This window comes from Carlito syrichta, unplaced genomic scaffold, assembly GCF_000164805.1.
Source record: "Carlito syrichta isolate Samal-C Ts95f unplaced genomic scaffold, Tarsius_syrichta-2.0.1 Scaffold303979, whole genome shotgun sequence".
Classification (NCBI taxonomy): Eukaryota; Metazoa; Chordata; class Mammalia; order Primates; family Tarsiidae; genus Carlito; species Carlito syrichta.
The window spans coordinates 810,962-831,642 of NW_007248075.1; the positions used below are offsets into that span (position 1 = coordinate 810,962).

Genomic DNA, 20,681 nt, shown 5'->3' on the forward strand with positions numbered 1-20,681 from the left:
TGACCTTGGCCTCCTGGGGCTTTCGGGGGAAGCATGAGGCTTTATGCTCAGGGACGTCTGGGTTTTCTTGCTGCTCTGACATGGAGAACGGCGTCATGCCCATCAGCTACCAAGGGGACATGAACCAGGTCAGGCAATCGGGGACCCAGAGGAGATGGCCGGACTGACTCAGAGAGGTCCCTGGGCAGAGATCTGAGAGGCGAAATCAACTCCCTTCCAGCAAGGAGGCTGCTGTGATGTTGAGGTCACGACTCATGCTCACAAGCAGGTGCCTTCCAGCTCGCCGTGCCACCTGGCCATACAGCAGGCATAGCCAGAAGCTGGAGGACTTGTCTCCATGAAGGTTCCCAAACTGCCTCTCCCTCTATGAAGCGGCCCTTCTGTGTCCAGGCCACGAGCTCTGCGCACCTGTGCCCAGGCAGGCCACCGTGGGCAGCTAGACACCCAGCCCAGAGGACTCATAAGGCTGGTTTCCCCATCAGGGCTGGACCAAAGGCCCTCAGGCCATAGAGGTGTCGAGGCTGGGATATTGGCATGCGAGAGAAAGAGGCGGCTTGCAGCCGGGTTTAAGGGCCTAGGTTTTGGAAGCAACCTAAGTCAAATCATGCCACCTGGTGGCCATGTGACCAAATTACTCAGGTTTGTTTCCTCTGTAAAATGGGCTAATAGTCCCACTCAACTCATGGGATCATAGAAGAAGTACTGCACGAGGGTGTTCGGCACCGGCCCTGGCGCATAGTAGATGATCAGTGAAACACCAGCGAGTATCGGACGTCAGGGTGAGGCGAGCAGCTCCGCCCTCCTCCTCTCAGTCTAACCAATCAGATGCCCGAGTCAGACTTTGCAAATTAGTTTTATGTTTTGCGGACAGAGGTCCCACGCCCTCGCTCTACAGGGCATCCTGGGCCTCTGCATCCACACCTGAGTCCTGCATGGAGGAGGAGGACTGGCTCACTGCCTTCTTGGGGACTCGGGATGCCAGGGTGAGGACACAGAGCATGTGACCTTCCCAGTGCAGCTCTCCCCACCTGGCTGGCGTGTCAGCGGGCAGGAGGCTTTTGCTGGTGACACCGCCAGTCAGATAGGACAGGCTTCCCCGGGGTGTGTCCTGGCCCCTGGCCCCCAGGTGAAAAAAGGGATGGGGAGCCGGGTTCGGTGGCTCAGCCTGTAATCCCGCAACTTGGGAGGCTGAGGTGAGTGGATTGCCTGAGCCCGCGGGTTCGAGACCCGCCTGGGCAGCGAGACCTCATCTCTATAATAAATAAAAAAAATCAGCCGGGCATGGTAGCGCATGCCTGTAATTCCGGCTCCTTGGAAGGCTGAGGCGGAAGGATCGCCGGAGCCCAGTGGGTCGAGGCTGGGATGGCCGGGAGCGGCCACTGCACTCCAGTCTGGGCGACCGAGTGAGACTCCAACTCAAAAAAAAAAAAAGAAAAGAAAAAGGGATGGGGACGGGAGTTCTTGGGTTGGGACCCTGGTGGGAACATGGGCAGGCTGGGGGACCTTGACTCTGAGGGCTTTCCTTATGGGGGTGTCCTGTGTCTTCCCCAGAGACCAGGCCTCTGCACATGCCAGGTCACAGGAAGAACGCAGACTGTCCTGATTCCATCTGTCCTCCAGGCTGATGCTAAGGTGGACATGCATGGGGCAACACCCAAACTGAACGCCAGCCTCTGGAAAAAAAACTTTCCACCTCCTCAGCCTACTGGGTTATTTGCTGTTGTCCATGTGGGATTAACTCCTCTCTGAGCTTCAAGCAGCGCAGAAGCTTTTTCAAAAGAAAAAGTCAGCAGAATGCAGTGGCTCAGGAGGCTGAGGTGGGAGGATTGCTTGAGGCCAGTAGGTCAAGACCAGCCTAGGTAACATAGCTAGATTTACCAAAAAAAAAAAAAAATCAAATCTCTACAAACAAAAAAATTTAAAAATTAGCCAGATGTGGTGGTACACAACTGTCGTTTCAACTACTCAGGAGGCTGAAGCTGGAGGATCACCTGAGCCCAGCAGGTCAAGGCTGTGGTGAGCTCTGATCGTGCCACTGCACTCTGGCCTGGTGACATAATGAGACCCAACTCAAAAAATAAAATACAACAGAGGGAAATGTCAGGCCCTCACTGTGTGGCTCTGGGTGGGCCAGGACTCGAGTCACCGGGAGCCTCACCAGCAGCGAGGATCACAGGGCAGTGGAAACTGGGCCCAGAAGTCTGGTGTGGTCGAGTTTCTTGTGCCAAGTGAGGCCTGGCGGCATAGTGCCCTGAGCAGGAGACTTGGGTGGCAGGGGCCCCTGGGTGGCAGCAGGGTTGTGGGTCCAGGGCACATCGGGTGGGACTGGGAGGTTGCGGCAGCGTGACCCCAGGGGTCCCGCCTGTGAGAGCTTCAGGGCTTGGCTGGAACATCCCCTCTTCCCCATAGGCCTGCCTCGGTTTCCTTCCGGCCAGTCTGAGCTTGCCTTCCGAGCTCCCTAGGAGCCTGCAGGTCCCTGCTTGGTGTTAGAGCTGTCAGAGTAACCGTGTGCTTGGAAGCACTGTGGAGGGCAGAGCCCAGCTTGGGCTCAAGTCCAGTTACATGTTAACCGGGCGGCGTGGGGCATGGCTGAGCCTTTCTGAGCCTGAAGTCCCTCATCTGCAGAATAAGACTGACACTCACTTTGCCGGGTTGTCTGAAAGACGGACTGTCGGGCACGCATAGCGGCTCGGTACGCACTAGGCATTTGGTGCACGGTAGATATGCCATGTACTGATTGCCTGTAGACTGGAGGCTCTTTGAAAAGAACAGAGTCTTATTCATCTTTTTATTCCCAGCGCCTGGCACAGTGCCTGGGACCTAAGCAGGTAGTTACTGAATGTTTGTTTGAATCAAATGACAAATGACTTTTAACACAAAGCTATTTTGCCCGTTTTTCTGGTGTCCTGGTTAGCATTTCCTAGACGACCCTAGCCCCTGCGTTTTGAGCTCTGCAGTCTTAATGAAGGAGCTGGGAAAGCTATTCAGTGCCCGCCAGGGGGCAGAGCGACACCTCTTGGTGCCATGCTGGCATGCTGTGTGGACCACTGATGCTGTCCATCCATCAAAGATGCTCTTGTTTTTCTTCCAGATTCTGAGAATCTGCACCAGGTATACCCCAGAACAGGACACCATGACTTTTTCCGATGGCCTTACCCTGAATCGAACTCAAATGCACAACGCTGGATTCGGGCCCCTGACGGACCTCGTGTTCACCTTTGCCAACCAGCTCCTGCCTTTGGAAATGGATGACACAGAAACAGGCCTTCTCAGTGCCATCTGCCTCATCTGCGGAGGTGCCAGCTCCCCAGAGAGCCCTTGTGGGATTCCAGGGTGATCCGCTTCCACTTGGGATCTGTGCAGAATTCCTCACCTCCATTTTGGTGTTGCTGAATTTTGGAGATATTTTGGGTGGACAAAGCCAGGCGTACATGTCTGGGCTTCTTGTATTCTCTCACGTGGTCACACATTAAATAATGGTATCTGGGATCCTTCTACTCCAGAAAACAAAATCCCCCAAACCCCAAGTGCTATTATTTCTGCAGTTGCCATAGGTAGCTTTTCACAGGCAGGATCAGACTAGTGTAGAATAAATTGCCCAGGGACATTTTAATGATGACCCAAGGGACTTGCCTGTGCTGTTTGCTGTTTAGTGGCTGCCTCCCCCTCTGCCCCCCAACCCTTGCAGGGCTGGGATAAAATATGGCTTTCTTCTTTCTAGTGACCCCTACTGGCTCACAGGAGGCTGAATCCTAAGTGGCTAAAAAGTAATAGCTTTAATTAGGGGGAAGATTTACCTTGCCTTTGTAACGATCCTGCCCAAGGTTTATTTTATTCAGTCCGGTAGTGACACCTTCTGGTCACAGGAGGTAACTCTTTCTCTGGGACAGAAGCAACCAGCCACCAAAACGTTCTTTAGACCACCACGGGGGACGATTATTTTCTGCTGAACACAGTTGTATATGCCTGCTAATTTGCATATGTGATTGGATTATCAAGTCGATAGCCATAATGCAGTAGGAATAAGGAAACAAGGAAGGGGGGAGATGGCAGAAATCCTGATCTTAATACGTTATTCCTGATCCTAATGCTTTATTCCTGGTTATCTAGACCGCCAGGACCTTGAGGAACCAACAAAAGTAGATAAGCTACAAGAACCATTGCTGGAAGCACTAAAAATTTATATCAGAAAAAGACGACCCAGCAAGCCTCACATGTTCCCAAAGATCTTAATGAAAATCACAGATCTCCGCAGCATAAGTGCTAAAGGTATGTCTGTTCCACGCTAGTCACAAAATGGACGGGAGGCTGTACCAGGTGATGTTGCTTTATTAAATCCTGTGTTTTAATGCAAGATGTTTAATAGCTGCTGCCTTTAAAAAAATTTTTTTTTAATTTTAAATATGTGGGGTGCAACTCGGGGTTGGGTATACAAATGCAATGCAGTAGCTGCATCTTTAAAAAAAATTCATTTCTCATGCAAGTCAAGAGGAATTAAATAGTACCCCACCCACCTCCTTTTAAAAACAGGAAAGAAAACCTCAAGTCTTGCCTTAGTCAATGATCTTAGTTAATGCTAGAGAGCTTTAGAATTCAGATGACTAATTTAAAAAAAAGTTTTCAAGAGAATGTTCTATATGATTGTCTTTTAAATTGTCTAGTTTTATACATAATTCCCCAGCTTTCCACACATCTCTGGTTTATGTAAACTTGACTCATTTTTCCTGAACATCCAAACCTCACGAAAAATAGTACATAGGGTAATTGTGATTGGTTAAGTTTCTCAATCATTCCAGCCATTGCTGTCTTGTATGGAAGCAGACTTCTGCACACTTCCAAGTAAAGGAATTCATGCCTTCCTGAGAGGTGGGCATATTCCTTGCCTAGTGATTTCATGTGGCAACTCAAGCAATTACCCAAGTGCCTACAGCCATAGCACATGAACGTTAGAGGATTTTCTAGCAGTGGCTATCCCTAGTACCAAATGTGCTCTTGTCATTCTCCTTCCCCGCTGGCTTACCGTTTTTGAAGACTGCAGCGAGTCAAGGAATACACTCTGTATTTCAGAAAGTGCTCCAAAGCACAGTGAATTTGTTTGACAAGGAGTCTCAATTCTTGAGCTCCTTCTAAGCTTTCTTCAGTGAGCATTCTGAATCCATCACTAGTTGGGGGTGGGGGGAGTTTAATTGTAAAAGCCAATGGCAGATACCGGGGCTGGAGAAATCCAATTATGAATATCTTTGATTTTTAAAAATGAAGCTGTTTAGCTTAATATTGGCATTCTCTATGGATAGGGAGTTTGGTGGTGTCTAATAGGATTAACTGCAATTATGGAAATATTCTTTAATCCACAGTGCCCATTTCAGTAGTGGCTAGACACCAGGTTTTCTAGTACTTGAAATGTGGCTAATGCAACTGAAGCCATTTTTCTAATTGTACTGACCAGATTTAAAGTTAACTAGCCACATGTGGCCAATGACTTCCGTATCAGACAGTGCAGAGCTATGGCAAGTTGTTAATAATCACTGCTTATTTACTGCTCAAGTCAGTTCCTCCATTTGTGGGTAACTGACATCCTTTCAACTGTGTCAGTTTCAAGATTCAGTTATTTCTGGTATTTTACCAGGAATGTCTCTTTGTAAATTGTTGCTCCCCAACACTGACTGAGGCATAGAACTATCAAATTTATACATATCACCACATCTCTGCTGTCTTTCCATAAAGTAAAAATGCTTTTATGTTATAAAATTAGGATAGTCTCTGGAAAGCATTGTTTGTGCAATTTTTTTTTTTTTCCATTAATCAGTATTTTTTATTATGGTTTTGTGGGGTACAGTTAAGGGTTAGGTGTACAATGACGTTTCATTCAGGCACCCTGTAGATAAGAAGTGTTTTCCCATCCCCCGACAGATATTTGCTACTGTTAATCCCATCCCCCTCCCCCCCATAGTTTCCCAGCACCATCAGTCATTTTCTTATAGTATTGCATTGGATGTTCAAGGTCCATTATATGAGTGAGAACATGTGATATTCGGATTTTTGTTTTTGTGAGAGGTCACTCAGTATTATAGACTCTAGTTCCATCCAGGTTGCAGCGAAATTCATGATTTTGTTCTTTTTTATGGCTGCGTAGTATTCCATCGTGTATATGTACCACATTTTTTTAATCCAGTCCTCTTTTGATGGGCAGCATGGTTGTTTCCAGGTTCTTGCTATTGTGAACAATGCTGCGATAAACATACGTGTGCAGGTATCTTTTTTATAGAGTGATTTGTGTTCTTCAGGGTATATTCCCAGTAGGGGGATTGCAGGGTCATATGGAAGGTCAATTTTTAGAGCTTTTAGGAATCGCCACACTGGTTTGTGCAATTTTGTTATTAAAAGGAGCAATAGTATCAGTTGTTGCTTCCATAAAAGATGAGTGGGTCACTCAAGCCTATAATTCCATCACTTTGGGTGGCCGAGGTGAGGGGATTGCCTGAGCCCACGAGTTTGAGAAAAGCCTGGGCAACTTGGCGAGACCTCATCTCCACAAAACAAAAAGTTAGCTGGGTGTCGTAGCGCATACCTGTGGTTCCGGCAACTTGGAAAGCTGAAGTGGAAGGGTCGTGATCGCCTGAGCCCAGCAGGGTGGCTGTGAGCATGCCACTACTACACTCCAGCCTGGGTGACTCCAACTCAAAAAAAAAAAAAAAAGGACAAGTGACATTCTATTAGATAATAAAAAGACCCTCTCTCAATATCCTGTGACTCAGCTGATTAAGAACTCAATCTGATTCTGACTTCACAATACACTCACATGGTTTTTGGTGATGCAGTTCCCATTCTAAATACATTCACAGGCCAAGAGTGGTGGCTCATGCCTGTGACCCCCAACGCTTTGGGAAGCCAAGGTGGGAGGATTGCTTGAGCCCAGGAGTTCCAGACCAGCCTGGACAACAGAGCGAGACCCCATCTCTACAAAAATAAAAATAAAAATCACTCAAAAAAAAATACATTCATGTTTGTGTTTATGAGAGCTATAATAGTAAATGGAATCATTTCACCTGAAAGTGATATTTTGTATTTCACCCATAAGCAAGAGTAAGTTTGAGGAAACACCATGGTTAAAACAAATGAAAGCAGGTGCCTGGGCATCCAGCCTAACTCTTTATCTTAACTAGATTTCTATGATCTCTCTTGAAAAGGTGCAGAACGTGTAATTACCTTGAAAATGGAAATTCCTGGATCAATGCCACCTCTCATTCAGGAAATGCTGGAGAATTCTGAAGGACATGAACCTTTGACCCCAAGTTCAAGTGGGAACACAGCAGAGCACAGTCCCAGCATCTCACCCAGCTCAGTGGAAAACAGTGGGGTCAGTCAGTCTCCACTGGTGCAATAAGACATTTTCTAGCTACTTCCAACATTCCCCAGTACCTTCATTTCCGGGATTTAAAATGCAAGAAAAAACATTTTTACTGCTGCTTAGTTTTTGGACTGAAAATATATTAAAACTCAAGAAGGACCAAGATGTTTTCATATGTATCAATATATATACTCCTCACTGTGTAACTCACCTAGAAATACAAACTTTTCAAATTCTAAAAATCAGCCATTTCATGCAACCAGAAACTAGTTAAAAGCTTCTATTTTCCTCTTTGAACACTCAAGATTGCATGGCAAATGATTGCCCCCGGTTACGTTTCTGAAGACTGTGTACATACAGAAGTATGGCTCTGTTCTTTCTGTACTGTATGTTTGGTGCTTTCCTTTTGTCTTGCATACTCAAATTAACCAAGACACCAAGGGCATGAAATAGACTACTGTACGTGTCCACCCAAGAAAGCTTTGAAAAGATAACTGTCTTGCTTTCATGGAATAGCCAAGACATCAAGGTAAGGAAACAGGACTGTTGTACAGTATGACATTATGACAAAATAAGGCTAAAGATATTCTAATTTAGTGAGTATGGAAGCTTGTCCTTGCTCTTTTGGATGCTCTCAGACTGCATCTTTTATTTCATGTTGCCCAGTAGAAGTATACAAACTCACTGCACTAAGCAGAAAAGAATTCTGTATCAGTGTAACTGCCAGTTCAGTTAATCAAATGTCATTTGTTCAATTGTTAATGTCACTTTAAATTAAAAGTGGTTTATTACTTGTTTAATGACATAACTACACAGTTTAAAAAAATGCAAAAAAAAAAAAAAAAACCCTACATTTTTACAGTAATGATAGCCTCCAAGGCAGAAACACTTTTCAGTGTTAATAAGTTTTTGTTTACCTGTTCACAAGCCATTAGGGAAATTTCATGGGATAATTAGCAGGCTGGTCTTCCACCTGGACCACATAACTTTAGTGTCCTTCCGGATTCATGCCTGGTATTGGGATTTTTTTTCCAGCCTTCTTGATGCCAAGGGGCTAATACTAACTAGCAAAGACTTGGGCATAGAATCTGCCTCCTTTGACCTTGTTCAATCACTATGAAGCAGAGTGAAAGCTGTGGTAGAGTGATTAACAGATACAAGTGTCAGTTTCTTAGTTCTCATTTAAGCACTAGTGGAATTTTTTTTTTTTTTGATATATTAGCAAGTCTGTGATGTACTTTCACTGGCTCTGTTTGTACATTGAGATTGTTTAACAATGCTTTCTATGTTCATATACTGTTTACCTTTTTCCATGGAGTCTCCTGGCAAAGAATAAAATATATTTATTTTAAAGGTGTGGGGGAGTTTTTGCTACACTTTCATCTTTAGTAAAGAGACAGAGAACACAGTTCCATTTTTAATGTTTAAATTTCATTTCAAAAAGCAGGTCTGTAGTCTGCAACCATGACAATTAAAATCTGTGCTAATGCACGGCAGTCTATAACAATTCTACAAGCCAATCAGACAGTACATGACATTTCAATGAGTTTTAAAAAAGAGCATAAAACTGTATGTGTAAGAACAAAATGTTAAAAGGCCTACCACAATAATAAAAAACCATCAATTACATCATCACATTAAAATAAGCCAGATGTACAAAAGTCTGAGACAGAAAAGACAAAGGACAACACAGGGTATTTGTTGAAAAATGTTTCTGTGCTCTTTGGGCACTTAATTAAACATTGCAAAATCAACATCTTCTTCTTCATCAGACTCTGCAAAATATTTTACTTCTTTCCTAGCCCGACCTGTCCGTGGCAGAGAAGGTGGTTCAGAAGTGAAGTCTGAGGAGTAGATGTCCACATCCGAATCCTGATCAAAAGATGTTTTCTTCGGTTTCTAGACATTTAAAAGTAAATCAATTTAAAACACCAAAGTTAAAAGAAAAAAAATGCTAGCGTTAAGAACCATTATTTCTTACTCTTCAGTTACATTTAGAAAGCAGTACAAATAATGGTGATTTAAAAATCGGAATTGTAGAAATAAAATAAATAAATAACAGAATTGTAATGCTACTTAAGACCAGCAGTTGCCTAATCATTTCTTAGAGGAAAAAGGATTACACATAACAATGTGCCACCTTGGTGGTCTTGTATTTACCAAGTTCTGGCCTCAAAAACGCAACACTATTATTTATTTCTGAAATGAACAAGTATACACAATGCCCAGATTAGAAAAAACTCAATTTGCAAGTGCATAGCAAGTATTCATGGGAGGAAAACAAGACTCATGCACAGTGTGTAGTATACTAAGTGTTTATGAAAAGGCAGAGTTGAGTCATCAAGGTGGACCAGAGGTGCAGAAGACACCTGGAGGTAGAGGTCAGTGTGGAAGTCTACATAAGCTACAATCATCTATGAATTTTTAAGTTTTAATGGAAGAAGAAGGGTAGGGTGTGGGGATTGTACAGCTGATGTCATTCATTTATCTAAGAGACAGTGTACTTCTGGAAAAGTTTCAGGATAATTGGGAAAATCAGCCATAGTCAAATGAATTCAGTCTTAAAAAAGGAGTCAAATTAGCCCTGGTCAAATAAATTCAAGTTAAAAAAAAACAGTCTTTAGTCTGAAAACTAATATGTTCGTCTAAAATAGTCAGCATAACACTACTATAGCCAAAAGGATGAAATTAAGCTTTCAAGTAGGTTAATTTATAGCACAATTATCCAAGAAATAGTCCCAATTATATAAATTTATATTTGAATAATTTCTAAACACATACAAGCCCCCTACTGATTGACAGGCTATGCTAGGATTAAAGCTGTTACAAGATACCGTAGTAATAAGCAAACTAAGTCGGTTATAGATCGTCTTAAACAAAACCATTCACTAAAAAGATGTTCCTGATTACCTTGCTCATTGTTTTGAACGTTTTCCTGCCAGGGTTATAATCACCTTCATTTTCAGAACCAGATGCTTTCCTTTTCTTTGCCCCTCGGCCTTTACCTTAAAATGATACAAAATGGTAAGCATAATATGAAAAGATAAATGCCAACACATTACAGTTTGCTTATTTGGCATGCCCAATCAGTAAGGCACCGCATGAATGGCATATAAACAATTTGGGAACATCATTTCACTTCTGGGGTTGACTTGGTTAAAGAGTATTTCACAAATAAATTTAAACTAGTGGGAAAGTTCTGGAGACAAATTTTAATGACCAAGTATCTCATACATAAAAGAAAACATTTGCATTTTGCTATGTGGTTCTTGAGCCTCAAGAGGAAATCTCTTTGAAAAGTGCTTCTCAAATTACGTGTGATAATTTTTTTAAATCTCCAATGTGTGACAATACTTTAAAAAATACAATAAACCCAAAAAGTAACCACCTGCTTTTTCATTAACACAGTTATTATAAAGGTCTAAATGCTCATTCTCAGTTTTACTTATCACAGACTAGTAACGACTGACTACAAATCTCACTTTGAGTGCCATAGTCTCAGAATAAACTGCCCAGTAATAATCATAAAATATCCTGTCAAATTCATGTTCCTTCTCACACCTAGACTCACCACACAGCAGCATTTTTTCCCCACCTATCTAACCTCTTAATCTCATCATTGGAGGAGAAAGGGAAAAAGGTAATATACAGTGGGGTCAGATGTTCTGCATCCCACAATGATGCCAATGAAAGAGAAAATGGAACTAAACTGCAAATCTAAATCTTAAAAAAATGCCTTGAAAGTTATGACCTACTAGATTGTACAAGTGCGAAAAGACAGCTTAAATGATCTAGGGATTTATTTTTGGACAAACTAATTAATGAAATAGCATTTTTTAATCTATAAAGGTTTCAAACCATGCATAGCTTAAAGTAATGGCCTCCCCAGTCACTAGGATTCTTTTTCACCTTCCTGTTCTATCCGTTTTCCTGTAGGCCATAGCTCCTTGTCCTAGTCACCCCTTTAAGAAGTCAAATAAACAATAACGAAAATATCCTTAAGGTTGAGTAGTCATTTTCACAGCTCACAATGTCTTACATGAATATTGTACAAAGCACCTTCAAGGGCTTTCTCAATTGTGGAGACACAGTTAGGGGATGCCAGGGACAAGAACTGGTGCTGGTTCCTTGTGTGGCCCTATTTTATTTTCTAGATGAGCAAAAAGTTCTAGCGTATGCATCCTGGATCTATCCAATAACTGTCAAATTTTAGTATGCAGTCCTAACCTACCTTTTTAATAACAACTTCCATGGAGTTGGCTGCAAGGGATCTGTGAGCCATTCTAAAGTATTCTTACTCAACCTGCTTGAGTCTCAGTTTTTTAATTTGTAAAACAAAGTGACTGAACTAAATTACTCCCTTTAGACTCTTAACTCAGAACTGATTCTTAGACATACTACTTATTGAGGAATAAAGCAATTTAAAGTAAGTACCCAGCCTCTAAAGATTCAATGAAATAGGAGAAACAATCTTTTCCACATGGTATCTGTTTAAAGTGCAATATGAAGATAATTCTCACCTTTTGGTGTTGTAGTCTTCTTTGGAATGCCAAATTCTGAATCTGAGTCAGAGTTTACAGTCTCTACCACTTTCTTCTGTTTGGGGGCTCTCTTAGGCTTAGGGCCTGTATCTGAAGATGGTTTTCCTATTAAGCAAATTTCCATTTTATAGGTCAATATGACAAATTCACCAACAAATCAAGCTGAAGTCCTATATGAATGGAATTTCTTACCACCAACTGAAAATTGAGTAGCTTTAAATAATGCAATCAATGGTTTCACTCTGCTTGGACCAGTATAAAGGCAGAGAATTTCTCATAGTTGGAAAAAATGCTTTTCATTTAACTATGCATAACATGCCCTTAGATAGTTCAACTGAGATGTTTTAAGCAAAAGCCATTAAATTGAATTAAGCTGAATTAAAAAGTAACTTTTAAATATAGCATAGCCATGACAAAAGAATATCATATTTGATATATTAATTATAACCCAAGTGTAACCACATGTTACGAGACCTCATCTCTACAATAAATCAAAAAATTAGCCGGGTGGTAGTGCACGCCCGTAGTTCCAGCTACTTGGAAGGCGGAGGCGGAAGGATCGCTGGAGCCCAGCAGGTTGAGGCTGCGGTGGCCGGGAGCGGCCACTGCACTCCAGTCTGGGCAACAGAATAAGACTCCAACTCAAAAAAAAAAAAAAAAAAAGATCTTTTAGAATGTTTTAAAGAAGAAAAGATTTTTTTATGAGATCCTCAAATATAATTAATAGAAGTCAACTCACTTTCACTCAAAAGTTTGAAATCCAGACTTGGCACTTTAATGTGTAAAGAAATATGAAAATCCTAGATAAGACGACAATAACCACAAGGCCTCTGGTTTGAATTGTTTTAAAAACAGACCTTGTTTTACACCTTCATCTGTAGTTCCATGTGAAAATAAATAAGTTCCTTTTTACTTGTGTAATTAATAAAACCTAATTTGGAAAAAATATGTTGAATGAATCCAAATTAACTGCAGGCTTTCCTATTTAAAAATACAACAAAAACCTGTGGTGATTCCATGGAAAATGTGTTCGTCTCCATTTGAGATGCGAGTGATACGAGTGGCCCCTCATTGGCCAACAGCAGAATCGGAACCCTGCTCTTTACAGCGGTAGCAGCCACAAGACAAACTTTACCACAACAGCCACAGGGCGGCTCCTTGCAGCAGTGTGAACTGGACTTGACAAGGACTCTAGGGACTACTCTCTTTTCTTTAGCAGTTTCCAGGCTTGGAGTTAGACGGCACCTTCAGCTCCACCAGGAAATCAGGTGAGATGTCTGAGTACTATGACTGCCTTTTTGCTATAAAGTACTGAACCTATAGAATTTAACTTGTATAATACATGCAATGTCAGGTTAACACAGACAATCTCACAGAGGGACAGGATGCAGCCTCTCCCTGAAATTGTATCTTACAGGAATTGTATTTTGCAAGGAGGCTGAAGGAAGGCTGAGGGCTTGCTGGGCTCCTTGAAATCACACCACACAGGAAATCACCTATTCAACTAAGACAAGGCCAGCTCAGCTATTGGAGAAGCAACCAAACAGGATACCTGGTGGACTATTCTAGTCTTTTACTTAATGCTAAACTCTACCTCTTAAGTTATGGGTGAATAACTTGATGAAAGAATCAGGATGATCTGTTTCAAGAAGTGCTCGGCTCCAAAGTTTTCAGAGTGTTTATGGGATGTTTATATGAAGATGATTAAAAAGAAAAAAGACGCTTTCTGATTTAAAGAAAAGGTGGGGGGGAATGATAGGGTCTGTCTCTGCTTGGGTTCCCCAGAAGCAGAATCTGCCTGATCCTAAGACAAGAACTTAAAAGTACAAGCATTTATTTGTGAGGTAAAGGAAAGAAAGTACAAAAATGAGACAACGAAGAGAGGGCAGCCAGTCATGGCTAAGTTATCAACCCAATCACCACTCTGGGAGCTTAATCCCATGGGAAATTTTGGGAAGCCAGTGTAAGACTCACATCCCATAGTCAGCTCACCTAAGAAGCAAGGGCACCAAGATATTTATAAGACTACCTTTCCTCAATCCACTCGCTAAAGGCAGCTGGGGGCAGGAGAATGTTTATATTCTAGCACGATGGCAAAGAGGAGCTCCTCAGGCAAAGGGTTGGTCAATGTGCACTACAGTGGCAAGGACAACAGGGCGTGGGCAGGTCACCCAGTATGTCAGCTAGAGGAAACTCTTGCAGCCACAACCAATTTCTCACCATGGTCCTAATGCATTCAGAATTAGCAGAACTTTTGAAAAATTGTTATTCTACATTCAATACATTTATGTCTGTAATGATGTTGTCTGTTGTGGATTTTTAAGATCCTTGAGGGAACAATCCATATTTATTTACTTGCTGTCTTATATAGCACCCATCCAATTAGATTTTTTTTTTAATATTATCTTTGAAACACAAAGCAGTGATACTGACCTCCGTTAAAAAGGCCAAGGTACATGCTTTGGTACTAGTAAAATTTCATGAATCCACCAAAGTGTTTTGTGGACAACCTAAAGCTATGGAAAAGAAAGAATCTACAAGATTCAAAAAGAAAAAGAGGACCCCAACTGAACTGACCAATCCTTTCATGAGGAGCTGAGGCATGATCGACACAGGTAACAGAATTAAGCTACTAGCAAGACAAAATTTTAACCTACAAACTAACAACCACCACAAGGGAGCTTTACTAGAAAGCTATAGGTATCAATGCATGAGATTATTTTATAATTACAACAGCTTTCAAATGAAGTCTTGTAGACATTTTAATAATTCCTTCACATGGTTTGAAAACAAGAAGGATTCTCCTTTTACACACTTACAATTCATAACTGTTTTACAGTGAAATACTAATGCAAATAGTTTCAAGTCATATAAAATTTCCTTTTATATCAACTATCTCTGCATGTTTTATGCAATATTTAACACAAATATAAATACATACCCTTTTTAGCAGCTGCTGTTTTACTTGGAACTTTATCTGTTTGTTTCAGACCAAATGATGGTGAAAAAACAGAAGCAGAATCTTCTTCATTACTGTCAAATTTAGCTGAATCTAAAAATTACAAAGCTTTTTTTGGTCAGAAGATTCTATAAAGATCTCTCAGTAAACTTTGATTCTTTTAAACTGATGACTTTTTTTTTAGATAGATAATTGATCTTGCAAGTTTCTATTTTGTGGTCATATAATCCACAAGATACAAGCAACTAAAAATAAATCAATGTTAGACCTCAAAAATGTTAACTTTCTTGCAAAACAACATACAAATGCATAGAGTGGTGAAAATTAAAAATCACAAATGCTAGTTATTTAAAACATAATTGACCACTTAAAAAATACATACTGGTGATTTATTTTAAAATGAGATATGAAAATGTTTCACTGTGATTATTATAGCCTTTACGTAAATATTATTAGTCATCCCAAGAATATTAGTAATAATGTTCAAATCTAAAAGAGTGGTAATTATTTGTATTTTAAAATCAATAAATCATTTAAGATTCATCTAAATGGCATGCAGGTTTACCTTTTACACTCAAATTAGTTTAATCATTCAATTCTTCCCTCCCTCAAACCATAACAGAAACTTTTAAAATAGCTACTTGCATGTAAATAAATATTTTTACATAATTGTTTTGATACTTTACCAAGTAACATTTTGCTGTAAAAAAATGAGTATCTATACATACAGAACATATACCAATCTAGGGTGTATCTACATATACAGATATGTGTATTTAAAAAAACGCAAGTCATTTGGGAGGCTGCAGTGCCTAGGCGTTCAAGACCAATCTAGGCAACACAGCAAGACCCCTGTTCTCAGTAAAAAAATTAAAAAATTAGCCAGACACTTGCATTCCCAGCTATGTGGGAGGCTGAGGCAGAAGAATTGCCTGAGTCCAGGAGATCAAGGCTGTGGTGAGCTGTGATCATGCCACTGCACTACAGCCTAGGTAACAGAGTAAGACCCCAGCTCAAAAAAAAAGCAAGACTAAATCAATTAAGTAAATAAGCGAGCTTAAAAATTCCACACACAAATATAAGAAACAAAAAGTATATACACTAATTAGATTTAGCACATTTAGTCTCTCAGGTACTAGAGTTTAGTAAAAAAATCTGCTTTATCTCTATCGATACCCTTATAGCTTTAGAAAACTGTCATATATACATTCACATTGCCATGAAAATCAAACTTTCAATCTTTCAAAATTTCTCTTTTTATATTTCTTTTGTCTCATTAAAACACTACACATGCAGACACACACACCCACTAGCATCTGCCTGTCTACCTAAATGCTTCCATAATGCCTATTTTGGCCAATCAGTTAGGAATCACCTCAGGAAAAGTAAATAAGCCTTCTTATAACGAGTAAAATGTAAAAAGGTAAGTTTTCTACTTACAAAAAATGTAAAGAACAATAATATAATAAGTAACCAATGAAAAGAATAAATGAGCATACCATCTTCTGACTTCTGAGAATATGAAGGAAATGAGAAGAGATTTCCAAACTCCTGACTTTTTTTGTCATGCGAAGATTTTCTATTAGGAAAAAAAAAAACACCACAAGGAAGATACAATTTATATACCTGATTTCAGCCCTGATAATGCATAATGTATATATAATACATTAGACATTTAATATGTACTGTGGGATTACAATCACAGAACAAAACTTTAGTTCTCTCATTTCTTTCTCTTTCTCTGTTAAAGACCGAGCAAACTCTATTCTTCTCTTAAGTGCACAAATATACACACACACAAACACACAAACCATGTGTATATACATACACACAGACAAGTCAATGATTTAACATAAAAAGAATGGAAACTGAGAAATGGTTTAAAGTTATTCAAGATACTATTACACTAAATGCTATGGTTGATAGAAATAATCATTCCAGAATTTAACATCAGCAAATTACGGGCAAAAACCCAAGGAGAAAGCCAGAACCCTCATCAGTGCAGGTAACAATCCGATTTCTGATCTTAGACTATGGGTCAACAGTTATTTCAGGATCTGGTCAAGCCAACTGCAATAGGTGAGAAAATACTTCTCTTAAAAAAACCTGAAATAGTTCACAAACCTCACACCCCTAAAGTTACTATTTACACTTACCAAATAATCAGTTAAAGCCAAATCCAGGGAAGAAACATAAACTTTCCAATTCTAAAGATGTAGTAACTTTTCTCAAAATAATAGGAGTTGTCCAACTATAACCCATGGGCCTGCTGCCTATTTGTATAAATAATGTTTTACTGAAACATGACTCCACTCATTGATTTACATTTGTTTATGATCTACATTTCTTGCTAGAATGGCAGTACTGAAGAAGTGTGTCAGAAACAGTATGGCCCACAAAACCTATAATATTTATCAACCAAACCTTTATGAAAAAAGTTTGCCAATCCCTCCTTTAAGTTACAGAAACAGCCACAAGATTATTAAGATTTATTCCTCCATAAGGAAGACCTTACCTAGAATGATAATAGAGAGAGAGCCCACTACAAGATCTCTGGCAGATGTTTACAACAATTAACGTTACTATATTACTGAATAGCAGTCACTTCACTACTTACTCTGGAGTAGCCTTTGATTTGCCAGGTGAAAATGTATATTCATCTTTATCTAAGCCATCTGAAGGAACAAATTCATCTTCCCCATCATTTGTTATAGGAGACGACTTTACTTTCAACTCCTCTAAATCATTATTGTCATCATCATCAGCGTCATCATCATCTTCTTCTTCAGAGAAATCAAATGTGTATTTAGGTCTTTCAGCTAGGAGAAAAATAAAAATGTTAGAGTCAAATCCTGGCTTTATCCACCTGAAAAATACTACTGACAAAACATTTGAAAAATATTCCAGACATCTCTAAAAAAAAATGACAAGCATTTAGAGAATACCAACAACTTTGGCCTTAGTTATTTGATAGTGTTAACATCTGTCTTATACTTTCCAGCAGGCTATTAGGTAATGCTGCAAATAGTAGAAGAGCATAAATTGATGGAACTGATTGTTGTACTTAAATACTACTCAAAAACACTGCAGGAAGTACTCAATATGGCCTTGTCTCATATGGTTGCTGTATGTTTTGCACACAAATGACAAATTTTGCAGTTCTTTAAAAAGTGCTAAACATTTTTTTTTTTTTGAGTTGGAGTCTTACTCCGTCAGCCAGGTTGGAGTGCAGTGGCATGCTCACGGCCACCCCAGCGTTGACCTGCTGGGCTCCGGTGATCCTTCCGCCTCAGCCTTTCAAGTAGCCAGAACTACAGGCGTGCGCTACCATGCCTGACTAATTTTTTTATTTATTGTAGAGACGAGGTCTCGCCAAGTTGCCCAGGCTGGTCTCGAACCCATGGGCTCAGGCAATCCCTTTGCCTCGGCCTCCCAGAGTGCTGAGATTACAGGCTTGAGCCACCGCGCCCGGCCTTTTCTTTTAACCTCTTGGGTAGAAGCTGCTATCTTCTCCTCAGGGCTAATTTTACTAGGAAATAACAAAGACAGTAATTTTTCAGATGAATGAGAAAGAAAAGGAGACACAAGGTTTCAATATAGTGACAAAACTATCAGTTAACACAACGCATAAAAAGGTATCAAGTATGGAGAAAGGCAAGTTGGCATAATAAAATAAGCTTTATCGTAATTCCTAGCATGTATTATGAAATATATTTTTAAACTTTTTGGATGCTAGGTAATTTTATACTTAATTTTTGATGTATGGAAAAGCCCACATAATGTTTAAAAGCATTTAATTTAATAAAATAGTTTTCATTTAACTTAAATTACCCATGCTAAAGACTCACCCACATTATGCTACCTATGTATGTTAGAAAAAGAAATTCAATCACATGGGAATCAGAGAACTAAAGAATTTAAGGCCTGACATAAAGTTTAAGACATAAATCTCATAATTCATTTTAATAAACTAGCAAAATTTCAGAAGAATTTAAAAAAAACACTCATCAGATTTTAATTATTTGAACACTTCACATTAATGAATATTCAGAAAGGATCAAATCACATCCTTAACAGCAATATATAATAGCAAAGTGGGATTCTGCAGTTTAATCATCCCACCGTAATTATTTAAACAGAGCTATAGGCATGGAATCAGATTCTTAAAGTAGGAGAAAACGTCTCATGGTACAAGGAGTAGGAAACAAAAACAAAGCCACAAAACGTTTCTGGCAGATCCATCACTGCTGGTATAATACCAAGGTTCATTTTTTACCAAATATCTTCAAGGTATGGAAGAAATACAACCCCAACTTTATAATAAAAATCAAGAATAAAACAAGATTCACTTTAGAGAAATTTTATGTCCAACTTTGCTTGAAAATACCATTCTATAATTTTTTTCATCTTAGTAACTATAACTTCCGAAATAGTAACAGTTTAGTACTTTAGCAACACCGATAATACTAATAATACTAACTTACAAGTCAAACTATAACATTCAATAAAATTAGTATAAAATGCATCAAATTACCAGCTGCTCTCCTAAGCAAAGAATCTCTTGGAATAACCACAGGTTCTGTTTCTTCCAAATCACTTTCTGACTTAGATTCATCATCTGACCAAGGGTTCCGTTTTTTCACTTTCTTTGCACTGGGTTTACCAGATGATGTAGGTGTTTTTCTCACCCTGGTACCTACAAGCAAAAAGATAGCAATTAGATGCTACTTATAATTACTTTCTTATATGTTGTTATTTATAAGATATGATATCTATACAAATGTCATTAATAAAAGTAAAACTGTTATAATGAAAAGTTCATTATAAAATAACATATTTATGAAAATTGAAGGCATTACTTCAACTAGAAAAAAGCACAGTCAAAAGACTGGAGTAATATCATGCACATTCTCTCTCTCTCTCTCTCTCTCTCTCTCTCTCTCTCTCTCTCTCTCTCTCTCTCACACACACACACACACACACACACACACACACACACACACACACACACTAATAAATCCTCACCAGGCTCCTTTTTCTCCCTTTTGGGTTTGGGGCCTTTGTTTATAGGAGCTGACGGGGTCAATGCCTCCTCTCCTGTACCTTCCACTGGTGTTCCACTGAATTCTTCATCAAATTCCACTTTCACTGTCGTGGTATCAAGATCACCCTACATATTAAAAAGAAAACCAAACTATGAATAAAAAAAAAATTAAATTATCACCAAATATTTTAGAAATACAGTTCAGTCGACAGATAGTTCCTCCACTTAAGTAGGAAAAAGATGGGATTCTGTTGAGGGCCAAACAGATGATTTTGATCAGATCATGTTTTGCTTTTTCATTATCTGTAGCAAATAATACTGCTTACAACTCTAAATTTCTGGGACATTCAATGAGATAAAAGATACTTAGAAGCAACAATAAAAAATAAAAAGGCAGCTTTTGATTTATCAAAGGGATTTCCAGACCAATAGGTCCTAAGAGGTCCCTGGCAAACTAAGTTCCTATAGCTCAGGCAGGCATCTATATACTAGGAAAAAAGACAACAAACCTTCAAATTATTGAAAGAAGATAAGCAACCCAGGATGTGCACGGCTAGGCACTATAACTCAAAGTACCGAACCCAAAGATGCTGGGTGGGAGGGAGAATAGAAGAACGAACACACACAAAGAACAATACAGAGGGAGGCAAATCAGCAGCCCACAGAGGAAGAGTGCCTTAGGTAGGGTAAGAAAAGGCTCTGTGGAAAAGGTGCCTTTCTGACTGAGTTCTGAAAAAATCACGTAAGTCTGCCAGATGAGAAGGAAGGAGGGAAGCGCACCCCAGGCAG

At 39.9% G+C, this 20,681-nt stretch overlaps 2 protein-coding genes across 6 annotated transcripts in view; one reads left to right on the forward strand and one right to left on the reverse strand.

Annotated features, from left to right (window-relative positions):
- RARB (retinoic acid receptor beta) overlaps positions 1-8,701 on the forward strand; it is a 434,621-nt gene extending 425,920 nt beyond the window's left edge. For 4 of the 5 annotated variants that reach the window (XM_008059241.2, XM_008059242.2, XM_008059244.1 and 1 more), the window contains 3 exons: positions 3,092-3,296; positions 4,111-4,269; positions 7,188-8,701. In XM_008059241.2, the coding sequence (XP_008057432.1) occupies positions 3,092-3,296; positions 4,111-4,269; positions 7,188-7,384 (561 nt within the window). In that variant the 3' untranslated portion in view covers positions 7,385-8,701. The remainder of the gene's footprint in view (positions 1-3,091; positions 3,297-4,110; positions 4,270-7,187) is intronic. The other variant, XM_021712978.1, reaches the window with a different exon arrangement.
- A 51-nt stretch (positions 8,702-8,752) lies between these two features.
- The window catches only part of TOP2B (topoisomerase (DNA) II beta), a 48,434-nt gene continuing 36,505 nt past the window's right edge, over positions 8,753-20,681 (reverse strand). Inside the window, exons 28-35 of the mRNA XM_008059245.2 lie at positions 19,874-20,018; positions 19,383-19,544; positions 17,466-17,667; positions 16,348-16,427; positions 14,831-14,941; positions 11,869-11,994; positions 10,259-10,353; positions 8,753-9,247 (exon numbers count right to left, since the gene is read on the reverse strand). Coding sequence (XP_008057436.1) covers positions 9,080-9,247; positions 10,259-10,353; positions 11,869-11,994; positions 14,831-14,941; positions 16,348-16,427; positions 17,466-17,667; positions 19,383-19,544; positions 19,874-20,018 — 1,089 coding nt within the window. The 3' untranslated portion in view covers positions 8,753-9,079. The remainder of the gene's footprint in view (positions 9,248-10,258; positions 10,354-11,868; positions 11,995-14,830; positions 14,942-16,347; positions 16,428-17,465; positions 17,668-19,382; positions 19,545-19,873; positions 20,019-20,681) is intronic.